Here is a 22,271-nt window from a genome sequence, read left to right as displayed (position 1 = left end):
TCCGGGCGCGGCTCTGCGGCCGTGATGATCCGGGAGGGTGAAGGCTGTGCAGGATGTTAGCTATCTCTGCATCTCGCCGTGACTTTCCGGTTGGTAACGCAAATGGCCTTGGTACGAATCGCGATGTCCGCATGGTACATATGGAAGCTGATTTGTAAAACGCTGCAGTTAGTGGTCACAAAAACCGATTGCTGTATTATGTACCGGTCAGCGGGAAGGAAAAATATTCCTGCATGCGAACAGTGACACCGAAGATACCGTTCTTCGGTGCGCCGAGGAACCAGCGGACAAATTCACCATCAGAAAAACTTAATTGACAGTAAACGAGCGATGCCACCTACTGCCTCGCCTCGCCCACTGCCTCGCCTCGCCTACTGCCTCGCCTCGCTGTTTGTCGGCGCCGCGAGCAAACGTCGCGTGCCGCGCTACGGTCTCTCAAGCTTCACAAATAACGTAACTGCGCGCTGCTGACCACTCACTGATCAGGTTAATCCGCGTTCTGCAGTAACCTAATAACGTAAGCGTGCATTTCTTCCGTTGCAGACCAGCGCAGCAGCCGTGTTTCCCCGTAGCGCACGTTTGATGCAGATGGACGTCCGCCAGCCCTTGCTGGTGTTCGACGGGTCATTTTGCCGGCTTGCCCAGTGGAAATGCCGGGAAGAAGCGTCGATGTCCTACGGGTGTTACAAGCAGGGAGACACGGAAATTTGGCGGCAGCTCGCCTACTCCACACGAGGCACAATATATTGACGCGTCAAGAACGATTACAACGCAGCGGCGATCGGGGTGGGCGGCGCCACAGTCGAGGTCGGGCCTGCTGCTATTGGGTAGCGAGGGTGGCGGCCACGGAGTCGAAGCCGGCCTGTAGGGCGAGCTCGGCCGGCGTCAGGCCCTCGGCGTTGGTGAGCTCGGGGCGCGAACCCGCCTCCAGCAGCAGCTGAACGGCCGTCACGTGACCAAACATGGCGGCCGCGTGCAGCGCCGACTCGCCGTTCTGCGCGAGGAAGGTTAGCACAGTTGGTGTACTGCCCGTTTCAGATCCTACCCGTCCTAGTCGTGGTACTTTTCCTCGCTCCCGGCTCGCGATCCCACGTGGGCGGAGGCCCCGTGGTGCGCATAACACCGCGCTTGGAATCGTGCGCTGGCTGTCATCTCAACACTGATAGTCAGATCGGAAACCCTTGTAATCGACCAACGAACGAACCGGCCAGGGTAAACAACAAGCAGATGGTGCGGACGGATGATGCGGACACCAGGTTGACACAGTTTAAAAGCCACTGAAAACGCCGACCTGGTCGACTGGCCGAGGCCGACCTCGCCAACCTGGTCGACTGGCCGAGGCCGACCTCGCCAACCGACCGAGGCCGACCGAGGCCGACCGAGGCCGACCTGGCCGACCGACCGAGGCCGACCTGGCCGACCGACCGAGGCCGACCTGGCCGACCGACCGAGGCCGACCTGGCCGACCGACCGAGGCCGACCTGGCCGACCGACCGAGGCCGACCTGGCCGACCGACCGAGGCCGACCTGGCCGACCGACCGAGGCCGACCTGGCCGACCGACCGAGGCCGACCTGGCTACGTACCGGAAGGATTGCCAGGCTCGGTGAGTACCGCAGGAGCGCCCTGATGACCTCAACATGACCTTTGTGCGCCGCCTTGAAGAGTGCAGTTGCACCGTCCTGACAGAAGAAAGCGCACACAATCAGCTCCACATTCTAAGCAACATGCACGGCGTGAGATCTAAATAACGTAAACATAGTTCCCAGCCTGCTCCGCGAATGGCAATTCGTCCTCCCGTGTCAGGCACGTGCTGCGAATCGCCGGGCGTATCGTGCGGCGCGAGGTGTGCATTGTGGGCCTCCACTCACGTGGCGCATTGTGGGCCTCCACTCACGTGGCGCATTGTGGGCCTCCACTCACGTGGCGCATTGTGGGCCCCCACTCACGTGGCGCATTGTGGGCCTCCACTCACGTGGCGCATTGTGGGCCTACACTCACGTGACGCATTGTGGGCCTCCTCTCACGTGGTGCGTTCCGGGCCTCTACTCACGAGGTGCATTGTGAGTCCCTACTTACGTGGCGCGGCGTGTCCACGTGGGTGCCAGCTTTCAGCAGGTGTTGCACCACCCTGCTGTGGCCCATCTGGGCGGCGATCCACAGGGGTGTGGCGCCATCCACCCTGTGGACGCGGCTGCCGCTCAGTGCGCGTCGTGACGCGATTTCCGTCGAGTCAAGCAAGGCATCGCGTCCACATATTCACCCAAAACACTGACCGCAAATTCCGGTGTCATCTCGACCACACGGATGATAATGTTACACGTGTTTGTCGCATATCGATATGCAAATGTCGTCATGCAGATGTCAGGCACAGAACACCGGGCACGCGTGCAGGTTACGCGCGTTACTACGTGTGGTGCGAATCAGGCAGCATGGGTCCTCGCACTGCCCACCTGGCCTGCTGCGGGTCGGCGCCGGCCGCGGTCAGCAGTGCTGCCACCTCGCGGTGACCGTTCTGGGCTGCCAGGAACAGCGGCGTTGACCGGTCCTGGAGCAGAGCATGCGCCGATGTCACGTAAAGCCCCGTCCCCTCATTTTTCGCGGTCATCGATGCGTGATGACGAAACGCGGCGCTGACAAGTGAGAACCGCGATGCTGATAAACGGCGGATCGAGCAGACATCGACAGACAGACAGACAGACAGACAGACAGAGCAGAGGAGACGAGCAAACAGAGATCGAGCAGAGCGTATAAGTGTCGAGCCCGATGTTATCATGATTGCTTATTGTCGCTCTTGCTAAAGGGACAAAACATTGGAGTTGTTGTCAACTGGGAACGGCCAACAAAGTAACAACTGAATGCGTTGTCGGGGTATTTATTTGTCATTTGTGCGCTTGTTTGAGCACCATATCGCAGTCATTAATATCGTCGTCATTATGACCACAGCGCACTTAATTGCGCTCAGGCCGGCAACAAAGGCATGCAGGGCTCTCACTTGTCGAGCGGTGTCTATAGCGTGTCTAGTGTAGCCCGCGGAGCCCCGCTGACGGAGCGGACCGCTGGGGGCTGTGTCAGGCCAGGTCAGGTCAAACTAAGTCAGACCAGGGCAGGTCATGGAGCCCGGTTTACCTTCATGCGGAGGTGCACACTGGCAGACGCCTGCAGCAGCTCGCGGACGCAGACCACGTGGCCGCACTGGCTGGCCACGAACAGCGCTGTAGCGCCGTCCTGCGCACAGCACCACCAGCCGTCAGCAGCTGGCGCCACGTCATCGCGCGTCAGGAGGCGCCCGTGAGTCTGCGTCACGTGACACTCTGTATAGCATTATCCGGAGCTAGCTAGCATTGGTCCAACAAGCGTCTGGCCAACAAAGGCCTGCAAGCGCATGTCCAACAAACTCAAGGAAGCGGGTAGGACGTCAGTCAACCCTCGCCGTTACTACGATGCTCAGCCATCACCTCTTTTCATTACCGCTGCAGATATCGGGACGTGCATTAGTTGCCTCAGCCGCCTGGCCGTCAGATCTCACCGCTGTCACGAGGTCAGGTCTGCCGCCGTGGCGCAACAGGTACCGCAGCACCTCCACGTGCCCGCCCTGGGCGGCGAAGAAGACGGACGTCGCCCCCGTCTGCTGGCAAAGAGCGTGATCACTTATCAGCCGCCACCGCCGCCGCCGGATGCGATGACAGGCCGGCTCCAATCCGGCTATTAAGATCATCTGTCGCGGCGGCGGCGCCGAGCGGCGGTGATTACCGCGGCGGCCTCGGCCGGCCTCCGCCGGTGATTGCCGCGCGCCGGCGATGAGTACCGTTCGCAGCCGGCCCCGCCCGTACCCGGGGCCGAGCGGCGAGGCGTGGAGCGCCAGTGCGGCGCGCGTGCGTCGAATACCCGCCCACTGGCCGGCGAGGACGCCGCCGATGTCCGACGACGAGCCGGCCCGCACCGGAGAACGGCGCGGCGACGCGGGACCGCGCGCAAGCCTCCACTGAGGGGGGCACCAAGCGCGGTGTTGGCACTGACAACACAGCGCGGCCCTTGCCACCGGTGTCGTCGGCAAGCCGAGGCCAATGCGGCGCAGATGCTGATTTCCGTCAGCGAAATCCGACCGCGGAAGGCACCAACCGTAACAGTGTCGGCTCGGCGACTAAAGTCCTTCATGTCATGAGCGTGGCCACGTCCCAGAACCTGCGATAAGGACCTGGGAGGTAGCCTGACCTCAACTGGCGTAGCTTTTTTGACGGGGAACCGCTACGCTGTGCGATAAACATGGCTCTTGCGACATTCTGCACAGGCAAGTCCGTTTGGGCAAAATTAGAGGGAACATGACCCCAGGCTCCGCTCAGCGGCTTCAGCCACCAGCTCGACAGAAATGTACCGAGACCGTGTTGTGCGACGTCGTCTGTATTGCTGACGTCATTCGTGGGCCCTTTTGTTTTGTCGCCTGTTATGATTTTGATACCAAGTCTACCAAAAATAAAAGGCAGGAACAGTGACCGATTCGCTTCAATTGGTTGTTGTGTTTGGAGGTGTGTTAGTGGCATTAATATATTCTATGACTACATCGCAATTGCGGTTGAAATGGCGTGGGGCACTCACGCTGCACGAATTTTCAGAGCCACACAATGGCCACATAACACAACTGCCAACCATGGCAGTGTACCCCCAATGGGCGCCAGCCCAGATTCGAGCAGGATTTAACGCAAGCGCATGTGCTCCGGTGCTCCGAAGTCCTGCCACGACGCATTTACGACACCTGGTCCAGTGGGCTCTCGCGCATACAGCGCCAGCTCGATCCTTCGCCGCCCATCGGGCCGCATCGTCCACCACCGGAGGGACCGACCGAGGGAGCTCTCACCTTCCTCCGTCGGCTGGCGTCGGCACCCTGCTGAATGAGCTCCTTCACGCAGGCCAGATGCCCGTTGGCCGCCGCCAAGATCAGTGGAGTGGTGCCCTCCTGACGGAGGACCGAGAGGTGACGCCGGCTATGTGTGGAGCTGAACCGAGACGAGGCGTAAACCCGGCACGTGGGGGGCCGAACGGAGCCAGCGCTCTACGCTGGGTGGGGCCATGTTGAGCTCGATGATGTCTGGCGTCAACGGTGGATGACGGGCCAAAAGATGCACTGACGTTAAGTCATATATATTCATTGCAGCGCCTAAATGTTTCGGAATGAATTTGTGTAATTTCCCTCTCAGAGATGGCGGTACATACCGCAGGCCCATTGGCCGCCAGCCTTCTTCACTTTTTAACAACCTAAGTTCACATATCATTTGTACTATTGCCAAAAAATAATCAGCGCCATTATCTCATCATCTATGCATAAAATGAGGGGAACGAAAGAGGCCACGTCTCTTTTCTTGCGCAAGTTTGGTGTTGATCCTTTGACAACCCACACAAAATAGTCTGCTTGATCTTGGTTTTGACCCTGTCCTACACCTACCCTCTGTGGGCGCTTTCTCATCCCAATACCACCAGCGCACGAGCCCAGACGGCCGGTACGTCCAGCGCCGGTCGGTGACGCCCGGCCGCCACGTGACCGCCGCACGCAGACCGCCGTCCGAGCCGGCCGCGGTGCCGCCGCATTGTCACGGCTTCCGGGCAGCGTGAGAGGCGGCGCGCCGCTTCCCACGCCGGCGGCGAGCGCTGGACGGTCGACCGGAACGGCGGGCCGGCCCGGCACGGGCGGCCGACCGCCGGCGGCTTTCGCGGCGCCGGAAGCAGAGGCCGAGTGCCGACGGCCTGCTCAGCTGAGACCGATCAACCGACGGTCTCCTCAGCAGAGACCGATCAACCGACGGTCTCCTGAGCAGAGACCGATCAACCCACGGTCTCCTCAGCAGAGGCTGACCGAACGGCGATTTCCTCCAGAGCAAAGGCAGACCAGCTGGTGATTCCCTTCCTCAGCCGAGGACATTGGTGTTTTCGGCAGAGGTCTATTGGCATGGTCTGCTCTGCAGACACAGGGATGAGTTCGGAATCGCAGTGTGGTCCCTGGGGCTCCCTGTGCTGTGCCGCCTCCCTGGGACCGGGCCCGGGTGGGCTGTCTGGCTCAGTGTGGGACCGGGCCCGGGTGGGCTGTCTGGCTCAGTGTGGGACCGGGCCCGGGCGGGCTGTCTGGCTCAGTGTGGGACCGGGCTCGGGCGGGCTGTCTGGCTCAGTGTGGGACCGGGCCCGGGCGGGCTGTCTGGCTCAGTGTGGGACCGGGCTCGGGCGGGCTGTCTGGCTCAGTGTGGGACCGGGCCCGGGCGGGCTGTCTGGCTCAGTGTGGGACCGGGCCCGGGCGGGCTGTCTGGCTCAGTGTGGGACCGGGCCCGGGCGGGCTGTCTGGCTCAGTGTGGGACCGGGCCCGGGCGGGCTGTCTGGCTCAGTGTGGGACCGGGCCCGGGCGGGCTGTCTGGCTCAGTGTGGGACCGGGCCCGGGCGGGCTGTCTGGCTCAGTGTGGGACCGGGCCCGGGCGGGCTGTCTGGCTCAGTGTGGGACCGGGCCCGGGCGGGCTGTCTGGCTCAGTGTGGGACCGGGCTCGGGCGGGCTGTCTGGCTCAGTGTGGGACCGGGCCCGGGCGGGCTGTCTGGCTCAGTGTGGGACCGGGCCCGGGCGGGCTGTCTGGCTCAGTGTGGGACCGGGCCCGGGCGGGCTGTCTGGCTCAGTGTGGGACCGGGCCCGGGCGGGCTGTCTGGCTCAGTGTGGGACCGGGCCCGGGCGGGCTGTCTGGCTCAGTGTGGGACCGGGCCCGGGCGGGCTGTCTGGCTCAGTGTGGGACCGGGCTCGGGCGGGCTGTCTGGCTCAGTGTGGGACCGGGCCCGGGCGGGCTGTCTGGCTCAGTGTGGGACCGGGCCCGGGCGGGCTGTCTGGCTCAGTGTGGGACCGGGCCCGGGCGGGCTGTCTGGCTCAGTGTGGGACCGGGCCCGGGCGGGCTGTCTGGCTCAGTGTGGGACCGGGCCCGGGCGGGCTGTCTGGCTCAGTGTGGGACCGGGCCCGGGCGGGCTGTCTGGCTCAGTATGGGACCGGGCCCGGGCGGGCTGTCTGGCTCAGTGTGGGACCGGGCCATGGTGGGCTGTCTGGCTCAGTGTGGGACCGGGCTCGGGCGGGCTGGCTGGCTCAGTGTGGGACCGGGCCCGGGCGGGCTGTCTGGCTCAGTGTGGGACCGGGCCCGGGCGGGCTGTCTGGCTCAGTGTGGGACCTGACCCGGGAGGGCTGTCTGGCTCAGCGTGGGACCGGGCCCAGGCGGGCTGTCTGGCTCAGTTTGGGACCGGGACCGGGTGGGAAGTTTGGCTCAGTGTGGGATCGGGCCCAGGCGGGCTGTCTGGCTCAGTGTGGGACCGGGCCCGGGTGGGCTGTCTGGCTCAGTGTGGGACCGGGCCCGGGCGGGCTGTCTGGCTCAGTGTGGGACCGGGCCCGGGCGGGCTGTCTGGCTCAGTGTGGGACCGGGCCCGGGCGGGCTGTCTGGCTCAGTGTGGGACCGGGCCCGGGCGGGCTGTCTGGCTCAGTGTGGGACCGGGCCCGGGCGGGCTGTCTGGCTCAGTGTGGGACCGGGCCATGGTGGGCTGTCTGGCTCAGTGTGGGACCGGGCTCGGGCGGGCTGGCTGGCTCAGTGTGGGACCGGGCCCGGGCGGGCTGTCTGGCTCAGTGTGGGACCGGGCCCGGGCGGGCTGTCTGGCTCAGTGTGGGACCTGACCCGGGAGGGCTGTCTGGCTCAGCGTGGGACCGGGCCCAGGCGGGCTGTCTGGCTCAGTTTGGGACCGGGACCGGGTGGGAAGTTTGGCTCAGTGTGGGATCGGGCCCAGGCGGGCTGTCTGGCTCAGTGTGGGACCGGGCCCGGGTGGGCTGTCTGGCTCAGTGTGGGACCGGGCCCGGGCGGGCTGTCTGGCTCAGTGTGGGACCGGGCCATGGTGGGCTGTCTGGCTCAGTGTGGGACCGGGCTCGGGCGGGCTGGCTGGCTCAGTTTGGGACCGGGCCCGGGCGGGCTGTCTGGCTCAGTGTGGGACCGGGCCCGGGCGGGCTGTCTGGCTCAGTGTGGGACCTGACCCGGGAGGGCTGTCTGGCTCAGCGTGGGACCGGGCCCAGGCGGGCTGTCTGGCTCAGTTTGGGACCGGGACCGGGTGGGAAGTTTGGCTCAGTGTGGGATCGGGCCCAGGCGGGCCGTCTGGCTCAGTTTGAGACCGGGCCCGGGTGGGAAGTCTGGCTCATCTGAGCGGTCGGTTGTCGCACGAGCCCGTGACCGAGACCTAAGCCGGCAGTGTTTTGTCTGCTATGTTGAGTCTGTGCGTTTATCCCCCGCATAATTATGCTGACTAGAATTCGCATTATATCCCAGCTGGATCCGTCCCGACATTTATGTACACAAGCCAGGCATGCGCCGACATTCAACGGGTCTACATTTCGGCTCTTCAATTCTCATCACCTCCTGGGTTTTGCCCAGATGAAATGCATGGAATTCCGTTTGGTGACGTTTGCAATTCGAGCAGGAGTACAGCCGCTGAGTGCTGCGGCTATTTTATCAATATGTCGTGTAACTGAATCCAGTCGTTTGTTGGGGCGCGTCTGCAGTATCTAACGCATAATCTCCGTAAATGTCAGCCGTAATTAGCGGTGGTTTCCGGTGTTTTGACAATACTGATAGTGCAGCTGTCTCTACCTACAGCATGAAACTTTGTAATACCCCTAGGACACACATATATACATATATATATATATATATATATATATATATATATATATATATATATATATATATATATGATAGAAGCAATATCCTTATTCATAGGAGAAAATCCAGCGTAATGAAAATATAGATGCGTTGGATGCGTTAATGTGAGATATAGACGTGTTATAGATGTGTCTCCTGGTTTTTCTCCGACGAATAAGACTATTACTATTGTCTTTTCTTTGTGAATAATGTTCCCCACGAGTGCAACTTAATTTGTTTCTAGGACATTCGAAGGATGAAGGTATGCCACCAAACAACTCCGGCAGCCACCGCCTGTGACCTAATTCACGCCTCATCATGCGACACGGGTTATGGATCATGCCAACCAGTTATGTTGGGGGGGTATTCCAGACGATGGGCATAGCAGCGCAACGCAACTGGTTTCGGCTCGACAGAAAAGCGGGAGCCCTTTAACTTTCGTTCGTTATTTCCAAACTGTCGGTGTTCGCAGCCCCGGCCCCGCCGCCCTGCTGTGCAACGGCCAGAACGGCACGCAGCGAGCGGGGATGCGGCGGGCTCGAGATTCGTCACGCGTGGGTTCGATTCCCACCTGAGGCGTCATATGTCTTCGACAAAGGGGAAGCTTTACCGCCAGATGGCCGCGTTGTGGCCTTGCCAACGAAGGCTAAGTCATCAGTACGTTAGACTCACAGCGGGGGAGGTACAACCTTGTTCAGCACCACCTGGTACTACTCATATAAGTGCTCCTAATTACTTCTTACTTCAGTTACTAACTTCTACTAACTACTACTACAACTACAACTACTACTGACTACTCATCATACACTTGACCGCCTGTCAGGGTCAGTGTCAATGAATGGCAGACAGGAAACCGCGCATAGCGCAGTTTCTGGCCCTGGCGCCATTCCAGCAAACAATGCATGTCATGGCGTAGCTAAACATGCAAACAAATGTGAAGGCTTTCTGCACAGATCAAAGCACTTAAGCATACATGATCAATATATCTTAAATGAACTTCTCACCCGAGCGCACTCTGCCTGCCCGCCGCCCGCGTCGGCCTCACCTGGTCAGCGCAGTCCACGTGCACGCGGCCCGAGTCCAGCACGCTCCTGCACAGCGTGACGTCACCGGTGATGGCGGCCCGGTGCAGGGTGGCGTCTGCCCGGCTGTCCTTCTGCGGGGCACCGGCACAGTGGTAGCCGGTCAGGCACAGGGTTAGACGGTCCGGCGCCGGGTCAGCGGTCCGGTGCCGGGTCAGCGGTCTGGTGCCGGGTCAGCGGTCCGGTGCCAGGTCAGCGGTCCGGTGCCGGGTCAGTCGGTCCGGTACCGGGTCAGCGGTCCGGTACCGGGTCAGTAGTCCGGCGCCGGGTCAGCGGTCCAGTACCGGGTCAGCCGGTCCGGTACCGGGTCAGACGGTCCAGTGCTGGGTCAGCGGTCCGGTGCCGGGTCAGGCTGTCCGGTGCTGGGTCAGTGGTCCGGCGCCGTGTCAGCGGTATGGTGCCGTGTCAGCCGGTCCGGTGCCGGGTCAGCGCTCTAGTGCTGGGTCAGCGGTCCGGTGCCGGGTCAGCGGTCCAAGCGGTCCGGCGCCGACGACGCCGGGTATTGGGGCTCGGGCTCATGAGGTGCCGGTTGGCGAGCGTGGCGGGGCAGGCGAGAGCGGGTGCATTCGCGCATATAATGTTTTTCCTCAAGGGGGGCAATGCCATTTTCCCCAAATCCTGATAATTTGGACTAAATTCCTGCAAAACTACCTAGCGTCTACTGTAAACTTCTTGACTTATGAGCGGGGATGGAGGACGCTTCCCCTTGCCCTCGCCTTGGCTACGTCCCTAAACATTTGCATTTTGCAGATGTCTGGATTTTATGTGCGGTTGGAGGTACGTTACCAAAGCAGTTGCTGAGCGTGCAAAATTAAAGTTAGTCTCCCTCGCAGATGTCACGCATCCTACCCAGTCGGGGAAACCGCAGAACCACCGGAGCCGCCGGAGCTCTAATCCCTTAACAGGGTCATCACAGTCATCTTCCCTCCTTTCCCGACTCGTCGCTTCATTCTGAACCCTCGCAGGTCCCTCCGGGGCAGGCTGAGGCCGTCAGTCACGATCCGGCTGAGGTGACGCCCCCACGGGAGACCCGCCCCAGTGCCAGCACATGCCCCGAACAGGGTTACCTGTGAAGGTAAGGTTAGTTCGAGGAGGTCCCCGACGGTGACTGCAGTATTGACCTATCACTTTCCTATCCCCTCCATCCAAAGCCGGCTAAAATGGCAATCGCTGGCCGAAATGGCTCCAATCCAAATCAACAAGCGCGCGACGGCAGCCGCTTACCTTCACGGACATGCTTCCGGCGGAAATCTCGTGCTCGGTCGAGCCGGCGCGGTGCGGCCGGCCGGCGGCCCCTGCGAGCGGCTGCTGACGTCCTGGCCGGTCCCGAGTCAGCCCGTCGCCGTCCGCAGGCGCGGCTGGACGGCAGCCCCTGCGAGCGCCTGCTGACGCTCTGGCCGGCCCCAAGCCGGCCCGTCGCCGTCCGCCCACGCGACGAGTCTGGGCGGGCGACGCTGGCGGCGTCTGGCGGCGACAGCTGGGCACCACGCCTACGGCCCGCGTGGCGGCGCCACCCGTTCCGAGGCAGCGACGGCACCTGCATGATCGACAGGGAGGTAGCGCCTCGCGTGATGGCGTCATGAATAGATTCCCACTGCAGACCCCGAAACTCTGAGAGGAGCCATCATTAAACTTGAGTTTGATATCGCGAGCAAAACTCGGAGACTGCTGTCGCCTTCGAAAAAGCCGCGCACTAGCCGGTGTAGATGCTACCACGGCCAACTAGCTCAGTTATCTGCACCTCATTCGACCCTCTTATCCTCTATCTTGCTTCATCCTGCATCCTCGCGACGCCCCACTTGTCCGGGGCAGGCTGCACGCGTCAGCCCCGGGTGGGCCGAGAGCCCCGTGGGAAGGGGGACCCCGACTGGGTACCCAGCGCACATGCGCGGGTTAGAGCTCGGCGGTTGGCCCCCAGGCGCATGCAAGCCTGCCCCGCCGTTAACTATTTTCCTTCCTCCATAGCCTGAAATGATAATTTCTGGTCGAAAGGGCTCTTATCTAAACAACCAATCTACGCCTGTCTCCACCTTCAGTCATTCACAACGGTGATCAGGGCAATGCATGCACAGCAATCCCTTGTCAGTGTAATTCCATTGTCAGTATCTTCACGAGCGATCTTCCATGCTGCATGCAATATGGGCGTCTAGTGTCGTGCATTGATGGCGTCCAACTGTCAAGCCCCGTGCATCCTGATAAAAAATGTATCGTGATATCCCGGCCAGGAGAACCTTCCTACCAAACCCCGCTAACCGCCCAAAGGCTGGAAAATTTACTCGTCCAAAACTACCTCCGCTTCGTGGTAGTGAGCAGCATGAGAACATGAGAACAGCATCAGGTAGTGAAAGAAGTGAACATTAAAAACATCAGCATCCCTCAATCTTGGCGTTGCTGGCCCAGCTAATCCTTTCGCTGACTGTGAAGCTGCCGGGAGTTACTATGGATCATGCCCTGTCCTCGAAGGACCCAATACCCACGGGGAGCAATCACACAAAGAGTACGATCCCATCCTCCTCTGTTGATATAAGGCACGTCGCTGCCTTATGTACGAGGTCCATGAAGTCCTAATCCAAACCCATTTCTTCCTACGCCCTTTATTTTATCCCCTGGTTATCTCAAGAACACCTGGGCCGAATTCAAATATTTTAATCGTAATCGATTGCACCTTGGTCTCAGAAGAATTAAGTTTTAGTGTGTATTAAGGTGACATATCGGAGTGAAATTCTAAAAAAAAAACTTTCTTTAAAATATCTGGCCGCTCCCACAATGCATTTCAGTTAGAATTGTATCGCGTGGCGTGAAATCCTTGCGGCTTATCAGACCTGTCACGTAGGAAAGGCGTTCAATGTTACACGCGTCGTGCCAGGCCTAGAGCCAAGGTCACATGCCGAGCGATCGAGAGCTCAAACCTTGGTGTATATATCTGTTTTGGTCCATCTGTTTCCGTTACATTTTTACCACCTAAACACGAGGCGGAAGAGCTAAGTCGCAATGATGGGGTATCAGACGCTTGAGCAACAGCGGTTACTTGTTTGTAAGCCGCCTGAGGTCAAGGTCAAATGAATGCCCTCGATGGGGAAAAACGCTTAGATCGGTTTTCGCGTTGTTTTCGATAGTTGAGTCTTGCCAACAGTGTAATCTGATGCCCTTCAATCCTGCAGCCAGTCCTGTGGTCGTTGGTTGGCGTGTAAAACTGATAAATGGCTTCCGCCGCTCCGTCATCTCGCCGCCGCGGCAGACCTGAGCCCCGCCGCCCACCGCCGTGGGCTGGGCCCACCTGGGTATGGGCAGCATGCGCTGTGATGCATTTCAAGCCATAACTCAGTCATAATTACAGAGAACTGCTTGAAACTTGGTACAGGCATCTTTTATGGTCGTATCTAGAATACCTCCCTTATGTTCTTCAAACGTTGCTGGCTCACTCTTCTCTTCATCAATTCACACTCTTCATCAATATCTTAAGTTCACGCACCAGTTTTTAACGTGCAACATTGAATTAACCCAACGACCAAGCATATTAATGATCGACTTACTTCCGCTCACAGATGTAAAATATGCTCTTTCGCTTGACCCACGTTCATTTGTTTTCCGCTATCAACTCTTGAGAAAAAATCGGCAAGGGTGGCGTCACTACGCCGTCACTTACGCTTACTTTATTTTGGTCTCGAAGTCGTTATTTTGGCACAAGGCGTATAACTCATCAATTCACAACTCATGATAATATCGCAGTGACATCTTGAAGCATTTTTGAATATCGCGAATATCGGACAAGGGGCAGACTTGATCCCCGCCGGTCAATGTCGGATCCAGCTGCCATCTTCGGCGTTTTTGCGACCTCCAGCTGGTTTGAGCCACCGCCGCCCACATAAGTCACTCTTGAAGCACAAATATCGAGCTATCGCGCGCTTCAGAACATACGAATAACTTTGCAAACTAAAGAAGAGACGGTTAAGGACACAGTGACACTGCACGGGGAACTAACATCCAACAAGCCGCGTAGCATAAAAAAACGTCCCGCAGACCGAAAATCGCAGCATCAACCCCAATCGTACCGAAAGATCCTACATCGACAATTTCCAAACAGTGTCACAAACTGTACACTGTCGAAGAGCGTAGCTCGGCCCATTTAATTCGAGCGCTCGCCCACGCAAGCACGCCGTGCTGGGTCTGTCTGCCCGGTGTTTGGTCGTCGCGCGGCCGAATCACCGTCAGGGGTCGCGGCACTCAATGACCACGGATATGACGTGCGTCGCAAAAATAAACACAAAACCTCATTGCCGCTCGTCAAACAAAGCAATCAATCCTCCGCGTATATTTGTTGGCCACAGCCGCGATTCGAATCGCACACCGTCCCCATTCCGGCCGCCGCGCCCCGGCCGAACAGAACGGAGGCGCCCGGTGCGCCGTAACAGTGCGCCGTAACAGTCCAGAGCGCCGCCGCACCCCGGCCGCCGCGGCGGGCGCTGCCGGCGAAACGGGCCAGTGCCGGCACACAACTTCCCACACGGCAACAACAGTCCGGTCCAGGCGCCAGCACGTGATGCCTGCTACAGGCCGGGCCCGGCTCTCGACCAGCGGGGCACACCAGCGGGTCTGGAAGCGCCCCAGGGAATGGCACGCCCGCTCCACTACGGGTTGTCAACGTCTAGGCACAAAGCGATGGTCGTCAAAACGGTGTAGGATCGGTACTTCTACGGTCATTTCACCATGCTGCGTCCAATGGGGCCTGAGCACAGCTTCGTTTGTCTTTTCCGCGCCATAGCAACGCGTGTAAATGAACCAGAGACAAAGAACGAGAGTATCACGAGCCAAATGGCGACTGCGTTTGCGCCAAAAAATGGCTTCCGGTCACGCGCGCCGCGTCGCGGTCACAAGCGGCCGCCACCCAACGACAGGGCGACGGCGCAGGCACGCGAAACACGTGGTCTTTGGCACCAAGCTTACGAAAGATTCCAATCAGATCAAAAGTGAAGTAAGAATATATCAATTTCGCACGGCTTGCCTGGCCCACCCGTCCAGCCCAGCCCAAAACTGCTCCGTGACCAACAGGCGAACACAGCTATTCCCGAGTTACAGGCGACCCGCCCCTGCGCTTGGCCGCAGCATGGAAGAGACTGCGCTGTTGGACGCAACACTATCGGGAAGACTATGGCTAGCCGGCGCAGCGGCAGCGTGACACGGCGTCGCGACGCGCGGCTACGGCCGCGGCCCATCCCGCCGTCCCACCCACGCCGCGCGCCGGCGGGCGGACACGGCGGCCCGGCGCCGGCAGACCATGCGCGCCACTCGCGGCTCAGAGGCGGACGGCTGCGGCGGCCGCCGCCGGCGACGCGCGTCCACCGCTCCGCTGGCGGCGACGGCGAACGTCTGCAGACGGCCAGAAGGCTCGTTCGGCGCCGACCGGCCCGCGGTGATCCGTCGGTCAAACGGTCAAACGGCGTCACAGATCGCCAGGCGCTCGCCCCGGTCAGCATCGCCCGGCCGGCCAACGACGGGCGTCAACAAACAACACCGAGCCGTAACAACCTCCATCCTCACCAGCCTCGAAGATTGCACGCAGTTCGCCTGCGCCTCGCCGGACGACAAGCCGCCCACCGAGCGCCAGAGTCAGGCCTCCCTCCCCCCCCCCCCCCCCCCCCCTCCCGCGTCCCACGCCGTCCGAGCCGCGCGCTGTCACAGAAGCGTCGACACGGCAGCGGATCGTAGCCCACACAAGCGGGTAGCACCACAAATACTGGCCTATCGGCTAAAGCCGGCCCGAGAGGCAGCTGTCTGCATCGTCCGCGCGGACGACGTCTTAGCTACTCCTGCAATCCCTTCGCAGGAGGTCCCTCAGCCACGCTTCCCGGCCACTTCACCGTCTCGGCCGCGGCAGTGGGGCGCGCTCCGGAGACGCCCCCAGTCTAGCTGAAGCGGAACGTGCCGAACTGCACCAGCCGGATGGTGTCCGAATAGATGAGATACTTGACGACCGGCTTGGGCAGCGGCAGCTGCGCCAGGCGTGCCAGCTGGCGGCGGCCCAGCTGGCGCCGCAGCAGCAGCCGGCACAAGTTCTGCAGCGAATGGGGCGTGCCTGCGACGGCCGGCGGGAGGTCACACGCCGGCTGCGGACCGGGTCCGCCGGCTCCACTCACAGGGCGGGACACGGTCGGCGGGAGTGGGGATAATGACGGCTGAAATGCGCAGTCTGCCTGCCTAGCAGTGCCAAGCACAGCGCATCTTGTGGACAGAACGTCGCACAGGGTAGTGAGACGGTGTTTTTAGCTACCCTTTGCATTCAGCTTCAACGCAATACACCGCAGAATAAATGCTTTCAGCACGTTGCAGCACAACGCGCACCTTTCATACCTACGGCACATTGGAAGATGATTGGGGCTTCGTTCCCGCCCACGCCTACGGCCACATAGCACATCGCGCCGTCGTGACGCCGCCACATCTCGGACCCGCCCGCCCGCCCGCTCGCCCGGGGGCGGTCGGTCACGTGACCTCACCTGCCAGCTGCTTGATGGGCTTGACGAGCAGGCTGTCAGGCTCGGCCTCCCAGGCCAGCAGGCCGCCGCTGTTCAGCTGCCACAGATTGCCGCCGAACTCGTACAGCAGCTCGACGAACTCCACCGAGCACCTGGCGACAGCCGTCCGTCAGAGGCGCTGCCACGCGAGCGGACAGTGTCCCGCAGGCCCATAGAGTACCCTACAGACTTACAGATACCCTACCGACCTACAGAGTATCCTACAGACCTAAAGAGTACCCTACAGACCTGCAGAGTGTCAAACAGACCTACAGAGTATCATACAGATACCCTACCGACCTACAGAAAATCCTACAGATCTACAGAGTACCCTACAGACTTACAGAGTATCCTACGGACCTACACAGTACTCTACAGACCTAGAGTACCCTCTCATAACAGGGCCGGCTCAGAATTAGAACTAGAACTATTGTTCGTGTCTCAGCATCAAATCGAGGTATTCACGTTCAGGTGAAACAACCTTCACTTTACAGCTCGGAACCTTGAGCCCCGCCGATTCTACGCCAAAACCACGGCTCGAAAAGCACAGTTTTCGAACCGCCACCCATGGCCGCGCGCCGCCAGCACTCCTCCCGCCCTCGCAGGGAGCAGCGCTACCTTCGGCGTCCGAGCATCCCATCAGCACCGCCGTCCGGTCAGCGTGCCTTCCTCTATGCCCGGGGCACCCACCACCTCCTTAGGGCCGGCACCCTCCGTCTCTATCCACCCCGCCTCGGCGCACCTGTACTTGAGCACGGCGTGCGGAAGCGACACCTGGCGAACGGCGTCGGCCGGCACGCGCGGCCGCCGCGCCGGGTCCGCCAGGCTGCCGGCCAGCAGCAGCGCCAGGAAGCAGTCCAGGTGGTGGTATACGGCGGCTGTGTGCAGCGGCAGCGACGGCAGCAGGCCGCCGCGCAGCAGGCCCACCTCAGGATCGGCGCCGAACGACAGCAGGATCTGCCGGGACACCGGCGGCGCTACACAGGGCCACAGAGCGACACGGCAGCGTCTCTGGCGGGCGAAGGAACTATCCAGAAGCACAGAGCGACACAGAACAACACAGCCGTGCCCACGGCCGGGGGGAGGGGGGAATCACACAAGAGCACAGAGCGACACAACAATGCCTGCAGTTAAGGACGGACTACACAGGAGCACAGAGCGACACGGCAGTGTCTCCGGTGGGGACGCAGGGGCACAGAGCGACACAGCGGTGTCTGCGGCGGGAGGGACGGGAGGGACCACACAAGGGCACACAGCGTCACAGCGAAGTCTGCGGGGGCAGCCGGGTCGACAGCGGGACTGTACAGCGACGAAACGACAGCACTGTCTGAGGGGGGGGGGGGGGGGTGTTGGACGCCGCTGGCAGGACTGGACAGCGGCACAAAGCGGTAACGGTGTCTTCAAAGGCGGCGGGTCGCCGACAAGGGGGGGGGGGACAGTCACCCGCCCGTACGTAAGCGGGGCCGTCTGCGTGATCGCAGGGGACTAATGGTGCCGGGACAGTGAGCAGGCACAGTGAGCACACACCGGGACCGTGTGGCCGGTGCTGGAGGTGGGATAAGAAGAGGAGAGGATACCCGACTGCCTAAAATTCAACGGACACTCCATGTACACTCAACCAGTCACAATCCACCAGATCGCGGTTCGTTGACGTGTACGCCCGGATGCCGACAGAACTCACGCTCCAACTGCCTCCAACTACCAGCTCCTGACCACGATGTCTGTTCGCTACCTCCCGACCGTCTACTGATCACATCGGCGTGTAGTGACCCCGGACGGAGCTCCCCAGAGCTCCGGGGAGCGCGCGGTCGCCGGGCTCACCTGCACACCGGGCAGCCATCCGGCCTGGCAGCACTGGGCCAGCGGCGTCGACAGGTTCTCGGCCGACCCGTTCGGACAGGCGCCTCGCTCCAGCAGCACCCTGGACAGCACAGAGCGAGCTCAGCCAGCGCCACGGATCGCTCTGTCAGCACGACCAATCGCTCCGCCAGTGCCACCGATCGCTCTGTCAGTACGACCAATCGCTCCGCCAGCGCCACGGATCGCTCTGGCAGCACGACCAATCGCTCCGCCAGCCGACGTCGGCCGGTCACCAAACTAGTCGGGGAAAGCTGGCCACCGCGAGACAGAGTCGGCGCCGGCCTTAAAATCCAGACACACTATTGTCGCAACACTGCAAACATAGCGATGTACCTTTAACTTTTCTGATCTGGCAGATAGCTGCGAATTTTCTGGGAGCTGTAGCCAATGTTATAAATGGACTGACGTAGATTCAATGGCGAGCCACCTCAACAGAGACTAATAGTTGTGGTAGGCTTTGACACAGTAATAGTGTTCCATAGCTTCTGCCTTCCCTGATCTAAGCCCAGATATAAGCCTCCCTCGTACGTCTCCCATGCGGCAGTATTACTGGAATGACACACTCAAAGATGTGAGCTCAACGAAAATTTTTGCTGAGATACATACATGCTAAATTGTGACATCTAGCCATGATTCACGCCGTATATGTTCGGAAGCTATTCGGTATTTACGTTGTCCAGTTTTACAAACGTAGTTAAACGTAGGCCATCTGGAAGGTCGACATGCCAGCGGTCTACCAATACTGCGGACGCAGGTCAGCACGCGTACCATAGTGTGACAGCACGGCGAACTGCAGCCACTGTTGCTCTTTGGTACCGGAACAGAAAACATAACCGCGAGGGCAAGTTCGCCTCCTTGTAACAAAGGCAGAATTCAAACCCCATTCTAAGATACATCATCTAAGTCAGGCACAGCAGCGGGAGTGAAAAAAAAACAAACAAATCGCAGTCTATCCCGTGAGGAAGCAGCGCGTGGATAAGCGCATTTTAACGGCCTAATCAGGCGGCCAGCATACGCCTCGGGCGGACGTGACAAATTTGGGCCGAGACGTCTCGGGCCGGGCGACATTCCACAGACCGCGCGGCGGACGTCCGTGGCACTCACCTGGCACACTCGAGGTGCTGATCTTTGACGGCCACGAACAGCGGCGTCTGGGCCTTCATGTCGGTGAGGTCCACCTCGGCGCCGTGGTCCAGCAGGCACGAGACACACTCAGGCGAGTCACCTGCGGACAGCAGCGGCGTCCATCGGAGCTACGGCACGGCACGGCACGGCACGGCACGGCACGGCACGGACAGCCGCAGATGGAACAGCTGGGCAGTGAATCGGCGAGGTGGAATGGGAGATGCGCACAAACTCTCGCTACAAGCGTTGCTGTGCTGTGACTGCGTCTCGAGGCGGTGCCCTGCTGGACCGAGCACCTCAACTCGGAGAAATGGCGTATAGTGCCATCTACCATAAAAATTTCCTTAGGGGTTGGGGTTCGTGAAAGAAAACAAGGCGACACTATATGGAGCACCCTGTGAAATGCCAATCATTTTGAGATACTTTTGAGATTTGATCCTGTCGAATACGCATAGCACAGCATGCGTGCGTGATAGATGCGCGGGTCATCATACAGAACCTGCTACACCTTTAGTATTAGACACTTTCTCAAAGTGCTGCCAGCCAATATCAGCTGATGAATTTCCAGGGTGATGCATGTCCGAACAATACGACAATGATGAAGCAATGGAATGTCTGGAGTACGTAATACACAAGCGGCATGAAATGGAGACAACCATAGTGATGTCAGCCGCATACAGTAAACAATAGGCAGTTTATCGAAGTGGCCTCGAAGTGTAGTTTATCGAAGTGACGTCGGTATGCTGCGTCTGCACCACTTGTCTCACCGTTGGAGTCGCGATAATGTGACAACACAGCCCCTTTCCCCGTTATCAGCGCGAAACAGCTCAGCATTCACAAGCCGCCATTCTTGACCGCCCACGCCTCTGCAGAAGGTACTACCCAAGGCACTGCTCCACTCCTGACCACACCCTCTTCCCACAGGGGCACTCAAAGGGCGAGGGTGGACAAAGGTGCACAGGAACAGCTGCACACAGAGAGGGTGGGACGACAGCCCTGGGCGACGGCCGGGCCCCTCACCGGAGACGGCCAGCCGCAGCGGTGAGACGCCCAGCAGGCGCAGCTGCTTGTTAATGCCCTGGCGGTACTTGGCCTGTTGCAGCAGCTGGCGTAGGGTGTCCAGGTGGCCGCTGTAGGCCGCCTGGTGCAGGCGCATGTCCTCTGCCGGCTCCTCCATGTCAATCAGCAGGCTTGACAGGTCCATGGTGGGGACGTCTTGCTGAGGGCGGGGATGGGGCAGAGATGGTCAAGTTTACACCCATCTTGAGGGGTCTGGTCATGGTGCCAGGGAAGAATGTGAAGTAACTGTTTGAGCACAAAGTGCATGACCAGGACAAGGATTCCTGGGCAGCATATAAAACTTTTGATAGTTACTGACTTAACAGCAAACCAAACATGCTGTAGCTTCATATTATATCCCGAAAATTTTGAAGTGTTTTTTTAAATCAACAGCATGCTGCAAAAATGTCTGTATTTTGCTCACATGTGCTGCACTTTATTCTCAATCAAAAAAGCTGTAATAGAATGCCATTCTAGTAGTCTCCTGTGATAGCATTATCAATGAATGGCAATAAAAGGATTTGCAATGATTTAACATATTTCTAAATTATTGGTTGGATCCATCAACATGCATTACCAGGGTAAGGCAGAAACCCATGAAGTTACTGAAAATAGCTGACAGCATTTTGGATACCATTTGAAAGCTTAACTTTGAAATTCTTACAAGTTAGCTTAATCATACTCACCATGAAAAAAGTGCACACATGAAGTGTTTAGTGTTGGATTTCAGGTCTTGAAAAAGTATAAATTTGAGATGGGTAAACAGGGTGAGATATACACCTTTTCAAACAATAAAAGCTGTGAAATTGTGGCTTACAAATACCATTTTGAGTGCACCAGCCACATTGCTAATCCCAAATTGCAGTGATCTTCGACCTGCATCAAGCAAAATGGTCTCAGTAGTCTCAGTACGGCCTCAGCAGTAGTGCGCTCAAAAAAACATCCAATCTGCATCTCATCAAGGTAAAAGGTCAGATGCAAAGGAGTATGGAATCTTCCTTCATATGAGTACAGTTAATTTTTTTAGTGTCAGATAATCAATAAGGCTGTTTCCCCACAATTGTATATGAACAATGGTGAACCCTGACAATCAACAGCATCATCATTCATGGAGGCAAATTACCATTCAATAGTTGTTTTCCTATGCCTCTCAATAGCATTCCATGAGACCAATAGACCTCTCCTGGTCAGCATACTCCAGCTCACATACACAATGAGATCACGCATCTCGGGACAATAGCATGGAATGTTTACACAGGCTGTACAGTCAATTAAATCCATATACATACCTGTGTTGCTAAAAGCGGGCTCTTATGTTCCGCCAATGGCCACTGACATGGCCAGCCTCTGTACTGTACGTTTGCTCGCTTGCGTGCATTTACCCCACGGTCGCGACTCCTGTGATTCCACCTCCACCTGCGTATGCCCGCGGTCGCCTGCCCTCACCAGGGTTCGTTCGCCCAAGCGTTGACGTTCTTGACCTATAAGTTGCGGAGTAAAGTGACGCGCATTCCCAGCTTTCTGCGCCGGTTTCGTAACATTTCCCCGATTTCGGGGTGAACAACAAAAGAAAAACGCCATAGGAACCCCGTAACCAAATATACTAGTGCGCTGCTTAAGCACCGATACACGCTTGAGTGCCGATAAGCAGAGGCACAGCTGGAGGAAGTGAAAGTCTAAGCCCTCCATATCCCCGTATTTCAACGTAAGCACCGTAAGCGGTTCCTTTAGTCATCTTCTAAGTGTTCCTCTCGCCCCCTCCCGGCTGTGGTTCCGGCTGCGGCCCTCATTTAATGGAATGCCGGGTTATGCGGTGCACGGGCGCTGCCGCATAGGTTTGAGGTTTTACGGTACACCAAGCACCGCCGTATAGACACATCCTTGGCATTTTTGTAACCTTATCCGCGAAATGTTACTGGTTCGGTGCCATTTGTTTGGATCATCTTTGGC

The 22,271-nt window shown here is 59.0% G+C and overlaps 2 protein-coding genes across 3 annotated transcripts; both read right to left on the bottom strand.

Moving 5' to 3' along the window:
* Positions 1-159: 159 nt before the first annotated feature.
* LOC119099159 (ankyrin repeat domain-containing protein 29) lies at positions 160-11,079 on the bottom strand. 2 transcript variants are annotated; one of them, XM_037222264.1, is made up of 9 exons: positions 10,993-11,079; positions 9,732-9,842; positions 4,855-4,953; positions 3,529-3,630; positions 3,129-3,227; positions 2,453-2,547; positions 2,079-2,181; positions 1,586-1,681; positions 160-994 (listed from the first exon to the last, which is right to left on the bottom strand). In XM_037222264.1, exons 1-9 carry the CDS (start codon positions 11,002-11,004, stop codon positions 821-823), a joined length of 891 nt encoding a protein of 296 aa, XP_037078159.1. In that variant the 5' UTR covers positions 11,005-11,079; the 3' UTR covers positions 160-820. The 2 variants fall into 2 exon arrangements, with proteins under 2 accessions (XP_037078159.1, XP_037078160.1); XM_037222265.1 differs by having other exon boundaries at positions 3,529-3,627.
* A 4,574-nt stretch (positions 11,080-15,653) lies between these two features.
* On the bottom strand, positions 15,654-21,787 carry LOC119099295 (ankyrin repeat and SOCS box protein 1-like). The gene is made up of 7 exons (XM_037222420.1): positions 21,611-21,787; positions 20,283-20,481; positions 19,242-19,362; positions 18,099-18,198; positions 17,020-17,234; positions 16,260-16,390; positions 15,654-15,841 (listed from the first exon to the last, which is right to left on the bottom strand). The coding sequence occupies exons 2-7, from the start codon at positions 20,464-20,466 to the stop codon at positions 15,672-15,674; spliced, it is 921 nt and encodes a 306-aa protein (XP_037078315.1). The 5' UTR covers positions 20,467-20,481; positions 21,611-21,787; the 3' UTR covers positions 15,654-15,671.
* Positions 21,788-22,271: the final 484 nt, after the last annotated feature.

Source organism: Pollicipes pollicipes, unplaced genomic scaffold, assembly GCF_011947565.3.
Source record: "Pollicipes pollicipes isolate AB1234 unplaced genomic scaffold, Ppol_2.1 Scaffold_4740;HRSCAF=5597_pilon_pilon_pilon, whole genome shotgun sequence".
Taxonomy (NCBI): Eukaryota; Metazoa; Arthropoda; class Thecostraca; order Pollicipedomorpha; family Pollicipedidae; genus Pollicipes; species Pollicipes pollicipes.
This window is presented reverse-complemented; position numbering and strand designations above follow the sequence as displayed.

Coding starts and splice junctions, on each gene's coding strand:
- LOC119099295 (XM_037222420.1), bottom strand. CDS start 20,466: ATGGACCTGTCAAGCCTGCTGATTGACATGGAGGAGCCGGCAGAGGAC. Junction 18,199..19,241: donor CAGCACCTCGAGTGTGCCAG/GTGAGTGCCACG, acceptor TGTGCTGTCCAG/GGTGCTGCTGGAGCGAGGCG. Junction 15,842..16,259: donor GCCCATCAAGCAGCTGGCAG/GTGAGGTCACGT, acceptor CGGCCGTCGCAG/GCACGCCCCATTCGCTGCAG.
- LOC119099159 (XM_037222264.1), bottom strand. Junction 2,182..2,452: donor GCCGACCCGCAGCAGGCCAG/GTGGGCAGTGCG, acceptor CCGCGTCCACAG/GGTGGATGGCGCCACACCCC. Junction 1,682..2,078: donor ACGTGGACACGCCGCGCCAC/GTAAGTAGGGAC, acceptor TTCTTCTGTCAG/GACGGTGCAACTGCACTCTT.